The 6,000-nt window shown below is 51.0% G+C and overlaps 1 protein-coding gene across 4 annotated transcripts in view; it reads left to right on the top strand.

Moving 5' to 3' along the window:
- Window positions 1-2,946: 2,946 nt before the first annotated feature.
- Window positions 2,947-6,000, top strand: part of Fbxo11 (F-box protein 11) — a 72,483-nt gene continuing 69,429 nt past the window's right edge. For 2 of the 4 annotated variants that reach the window (XM_051175234.1, XM_051175232.1), the window contains exon 1: window positions 2,947-3,301. In XM_051175234.1, the coding sequence (XP_051031191.1) occupies window positions 3,049-3,301 (253 nt within the window). In that variant the 5' untranslated portion in view covers window positions 2,947-3,048. Of the gene's footprint in view, window positions 3,302-3,515; window positions 3,667-4,015; window positions 4,059-6,000 lie in introns of those variants that run through there. The other 2 variants (XM_051175236.1, XM_051175235.1) reach the window with 2 other exon arrangements.

The raw sequence follows: 6,000 nt of genomic DNA, 5'->3' as shown, positions 1-6,000 counted from the left end.
TCTGTAGACCAGACTGGCCTCAAACTCACAGAAATTTGCCTGCCTCTGCCACCAGAGTGCTAGGACTAAAGGTAAGAGCCACCAACACCCGGCGATTGGTATTTTCTGTAGTGCCTTACACACTAAGCATATATCAGAGGAACCATCATGTAGTTGAAGAGTAGAATAATTTTCTCTATGTAATAGCCCTGGTTGTCTTAGAACTTGATCTGTAGACCAGACTGGCCTTGCACTCATAGAGACCCACCTGCCTCTGCATCATGAGTGCTGGGACTAAAGGCGTGGGCCACCCACCCCTTCAGCTGTACATTTTTAAAGCAATCAGGATTATGAATACAATTACAATATGCTATTTCCCATACATTTTAAACTCTTCCCTCAATGTTTATTTAAGCGAAATACCAATTATTTTCACGTAGTTAACCATAACATGTTTAATACTTGCTTAATACTTATTTAAAGATGGGCTTTGCCTTGCTATCCAGGATGGCCTAGAACCCATCCTTTTGCCTCAGCTTTCAGAATTCTTAGATCATAAGCATGAGCTACTCATGCATGACTCAGGCTTTTTTTTTTTTAATAAAAAAATTAAGTTTAAGTGTATGGGTGTGCATCCCTGGTGCTTTCAGGCCAGAAGAAGGTGACAGAGCCCTGTAATTGGAGTTACAGTTGTCAGCTGCCACGTGGGTGCTGGGAATTGAACTTGGGTCCTCTGAAAGAGCAGTCAGTGCTCTTAATGGATGAGACATCTTTGTAGCCCCTCAAGAATTTTTCAAATAGCTGTCTTATACAGTTTTTTTTTGGAGACAGGGTTTCTCTGTAACAGTCCTGGAATTCACTATGTAGACCAGGCTGGCATTGAACTCACGAAATCCACTTACCTCTGTCTCCCAAGTACTGTGACAGTGCCCGGCCACATACAGGTTTTGAAAAGATTATGTTCACGAGTCTCCATTTTCCTGACTAAAAAGAGAGCATCTCAAAAATCACATGATCCAATAAATAAATAAATTAAACAATTGTATGCCATATGATAAAGTTTTATTTAAACAGCAGGAGAGATGTCTGATATCCAGAAAGGTGACTTGCCTAGAGTCACATAAGAAACCTGGGGCTCGCACAACACAATGCTGGCTTACCACTAAGTTTCTCTCAGAGTTCACTCTTCTTCCTCTCGGTCTTGCTTTTATTAAGCTGGTAATGTCTTATCTATCTTCAGCCTAGAAAGCAATCAATGAAATTCAAGTAGGAAATCACGGAAAACTCTGAAAATGAGGGAATCCAGAGGTAAACTACTAGCTATGCCATAATGAATAAATAGTGAGAAGAGTACATTTTCAGCCATCAAGGCGGCAGCCAGGGAATAGAAACGATTTCCTTGGGGAGAGATTATGCTAAGGAGACCAGATACAGATACAAAAGATAATTGCTCTTGGGAGTTTCTCTTTTTGAGTGTGTAGAACATTAAAAAAAAAAAAAAATCACGATCACAACCTCCACACAATTTCTCTCCCGAAACATTAGGTAGACCACTTTTCAAAAAAAAAAAAAAAAAAAAAAAAAGCAAACTAACTGGCCAAGCTCTTTAAACACTCTGGTTTGGGCGACAGAAACTGGAGGCGACTCCAAACTTTCAAGCTTTAAAAGCTCGGCCAAAGCAGAGCTAAGATTTTGCAAATACCCCCAGCTGGGCTGAAGGGCGCAGAGCCTGCAGCGCTCCCTACAGCTCAGAGTTAGAACCTTACAGAGCACAGAAATCCCGAGTTACCAAAGATTGACTCCCTCTCTCCACTTTAAGAAAACCAGGTGAAGGTTGGGGTAGAGGGGAGCCGGAATGGCAAAAGGCAGGATTAATCACTTCTCCCAATTACATCAGCAGCCCCCGCCCTTTCCTCCGTGCACCTCCTCTCCTAGAACCTTCGCTACGTACCGGCGATCCTTCGCCTACCCCAGCTCCATTATAAGCCCTGATACCTCCCCATTATCACCCGCCCTGCCACACTCCCCCTTTCCTCTTCCCTCCTCCCTCCTCGGAGGGGGGGGGAGGAGGAAACCCGAGAGAGGAAACAGGGCGTTGGAGGAAGGGGCTTCGCAATAAGAGAGGAGACTCCATTGGCCCGCAGGCCGTACGCGCGCTCCCCATTGGTCACGTCGGGCAGGAATCCCCGCCCCGCTGTCCCCGCCCACCCGCCCCTCCCCCGCCGCCCCGCGGCCCTCCCCCGTGCCCCCCGGCCAGCCCCACGGCGGGGAGGGACGGACGAGGCTGGAGTGGAGGCTCCGGCGGTGTCAATGGCTCCTCCTGCCACGGAGCAGCAGCAGCGGCGGCGGCGGCGCAGGGGCTGAGGAGGATAAGGCTCCTTTAAGGAGGAGGAACGACGACGCCTCTTTCGGCCCCTATCTCCTCCCTTTACACTCATTTCCCCTTCGCTGAGGAGGGGAGGGGAGGGGGGCGGAGGAGAGGGAGAGGGAGAGAAGAGGCCGAAGAAAGAGAAAATTCCTCCTCGCAGGGCGCTCTTTCAGGGGGTGTGGGGGGAGGAAGAGGAACGGAGGAGCCGGGCGCCCCCCGCGCGCTCCCGCCCCGCTCGCCCTCTCCGAGACCGCCCGCTCGCCCGCCCACTCCCCCCCGCCGCCGGAGACGCCGCTCGGGAGTCGGCGGGCCCGGCTCGTCTGCTCGGCCGCAGACGCCGCCGCCGCCGCCGCGCTTCGCCTCGGGCTCCCCAGGCGGACGGACGCCCTTTCTTTCTTTCTCTCGCCCGGCCCGTCTTTCTGTCTGCGTCCCTCGCGGCCGCCCCGCCCGGCGGCCTCGGCCTTGCCCGTGCGCCAGGCCTGGCCGGCCGGCCTCGCTCGAGCTCCGGCTGCGCCCCCGGCCTCCCCGCGGACCCGGGGGCTCACGCCCGTCCCGGGCCCCCCGTCCCCTCGTCCCCGGCCGTCCCCCAGCTCTTTCCCGCTCCCCACCCCCCCGTCTTCCCCGGCCCCCGGAGCTCGCGGTGCGTGTGCGCGTGAGTGTGTGTGTGTCCCTCCGCCAACGCCGCCACCTCAGCCCGGCAAATGAACTCCGTCCGAGCCGCCAACCGGAGACCCAGGCGAGTGTCGCGGCCGCGCCCGGTGCAGCAACAGCAGCAGCAGCCCCCGCAGCAGCCGCCGCCGCAGCCGCCCCAGCAGCAGCAGCAGCCGCCGCAGCCGCCCCAGCAACAGCCGCCGCCGCAGCAGCAGCCCCCGCCGCCACCGCAGCAGCAGCCCCCGCCGCCGCCACCGCCGCCGCCGCCGCCGCCTCAGGAGCGGAACAACGCCGGCGAGAGGGGTAAGGCCGCGCTCGGGGCCCGGCGGGCGGGCGGGGAGGCCGGGCGGGGGCGGCGGCGACGCGCCCGGGGTGGGAGACGGAGGCCGAGCGGAGGCGGGTCCCACCGTGCCGCAGTGTTCGCCCGGGCCCGACCTGGCCTGGCCTGGCCGGCAGGAAAAGCCGCGGCTGCGCGATTCGCCGGGGCTGCGGCTCAGGCCGCGCTTTGTTTGGTTTCGGGGCCGGCACCCTTCGTCCCCACCCCTCCTCGGGGCTTCCCGGCTGGCTCACCCACCCCGCGGGAGGCTGTTGGCGGCCGGGGGCGGGCAGAGGGTGGGATTTCCCCCCTTTCTGCCTGCTGGCTCGCTCTGGGCTCCCCCTTTCTCGTGGTAGGTGGGGGGACGGCTGGCAGCGTGGGGCGGTGAGGCAGGCTGGGGAACTTGTTTTCGCCTTCTCGGTGGGCTCCCCCTTGTCCTGCAGGAGGGGGAGAAGGGCGCCGGAGTGGTCCGCGGCGCCGGCTGGGGAACTTGCACCCCCCCCAGGTCACGGGGCAGGGGGAGCAGCGGCTCTTCCAACCCCAAGATGTTTGCTGCGCAGTTTGCCTTTAGTTACAGAGCCCCTGGGAAGGACCCGTTAAATCAATACCTTTAAATAAATAAATGTAGGAGCCATCGGCCATTTCCAGCCCCCTCCCTCGTGTGCAGTGCAGTTACCCTTCCGCTGTGTCGTCCCCCCTCACCTCTTCTCCCCACTATGCCGCGGTGCTCCGGTATTTTTCCTGGTGGGTTTGAGCAACCCTGTGTTAGAACCAGCCCCTTGGGATCGTGTGTGTGTGTGTGTGTGTGTGTGTGTGTGTGTGTGTGTGTGTGTGTGTATGTATCTGCATGTAGACTCGAGTGCGCGCGTGTGTGTTGTGACCAAGGCCTAGTGAAATGTGTCATTTGGACCCAACTGTGCTGCGCTGTCTGGTAACCACCATTGTCTAAGGGCTGAGGCTCCCCGGGGTTGGATTGCTGCTTTAGCAAATGTTGGGTTTTGCCGGGATGAAGAGGTTATTTGGGGGGAGGTTTGTGACATGAGAGTGTTGCACCTTGATCTCCGAACACAACTAGTCTCTCTATTAATGAGCCGCTTGCAGTGGGTGTAAGTCAGCACGGTATTTTTTTTTTTTTTTTCATGGTTGTTTGAAGGAGGAGACTTGTTAGGAGACATTTTGCGTGTTTTGGTTGGCGGATTAAGGTTAATTTTTCATGCGTTGCGCTGGTTGTCACACCTCCTTTGATTAAGGAGATTGCGTTTAAATGTATTTTTTTAGATTGCACATTCTTTCCTTAACTGTTTCATTGTATTTGATCAAAATATTTATCAGGTGAAGGAAATTGTTAGTTTGAAAACAGTTTAAAAGGTTTAGCATTAGTCACTGTTACAATAGTATTTGAGAAAGCAGTTTGCTGAATTTTGTTTGAAAGAAGGGAATGTTTCCAGCCAGCTCGAAGTCTTTTGCAACATGGTTGGTAGAAATGTTTTAGCAATTCTTTGATACGTTTACCAGTTTTTTGGCAAATTAAAAAAAAAAAATGTATCTCATGGTTACCTTAAACATACCAGAGAGGTACGATGTTCCTCAAATAATTTTCAGGTCTTCTAGAATTGACACTAGGGAAAACAAGCAAAATTGAAATGTTAAGTGTTTAATGTTAAGGATTCTGCTATTGTAGATCACCTTTTAAAGATGTCCTGATCTGTTAATAGCACTGAAAGTGTCAATGCATTCCCATTGTATGTTTTTAAATGTTTATTCTGCAGTCCCATCTTACCGCTGTTCTAGTTTCCAATCGAGTTGAGATAGACCCTGTGCATTTTCTTCATTTATTCTAAATTATTAGTTACCATAATCTAGTCCTACCTGCATCTTGGTCATTAATGGTCACATGCCAGAGTGTCAGTTTTCTCTCTATTGTTAAAAATCTGACAAAGATGTTCTTGAATCGTGGTTTCATTATGTACTTAACCAAATAGTAAGTGAAGTACACTCTGGGGGTTGTTGCTGTGTTGTAGGAACTGTTCTGGAGGTTCAGTATTGGCATGGAGGGACAAGGACTTGCTGGTTAGTCTTTCAGGGAGAATGGTGTGAGTCTTTCAGCGGGCAATAGATGGCCTCAGAATGAATAAAACATAAAGATGAATTAAGACTAAGATAATGAACATTTTCCTAGGCTTGTGCAAAAATAATATTCTTTGAAAGATTAGCATTTTTATTACATTTTTAAATGTACTTAAAAGTTTTAGGGAGTATACAGAGTATTTCTAGTTTAAGAATCTTCTATTAATACTCGTTTAGGAATATGCTGTAATCAATAATTTTATAAGGAGTCCAGAAAGATGGTTCAGTGGGTAAAAGAGCTTACTAAGCCTGATGACCTGAGAGTTCCATACTGAGACCTACATGATGGAAAGAGAGAACCAACTCCCTTAGGTGATTTTCTGACCTTATTACATCAGTGTATACATACATATTAAATAAACAAATAATAAAAATTTTAATTATTTTATAGAGGAATTAAGGAACTAAAATTAATGTGTTTGGTTATTTTTTAAGTCTTGGTGAATATGTAACTCTTACATATACAGTTATATGTTGGTTATACAGTTGTGGTTCAGGTAGTAAATCAAAGTGAGAATCAGAATTTTTAGACAAATTAATTCAGCCTGTATAATATTAA

The sequence above is a fragment of the Phodopus roborovskii genome, unplaced genomic scaffold (assembly GCF_943737965.1).
Source record: "Phodopus roborovskii unplaced genomic scaffold, PHOROB, whole genome shotgun sequence".
In the NCBI taxonomy this organism is placed as follows: Eukaryota; Metazoa; Chordata; class Mammalia; order Rodentia; family Cricetidae; genus Phodopus; species Phodopus roborovskii.
The sequence above is the reverse complement of the archived record's forward strand: the minus strand, read 5'-3'. Positions and strand labels throughout refer to the sequence as shown.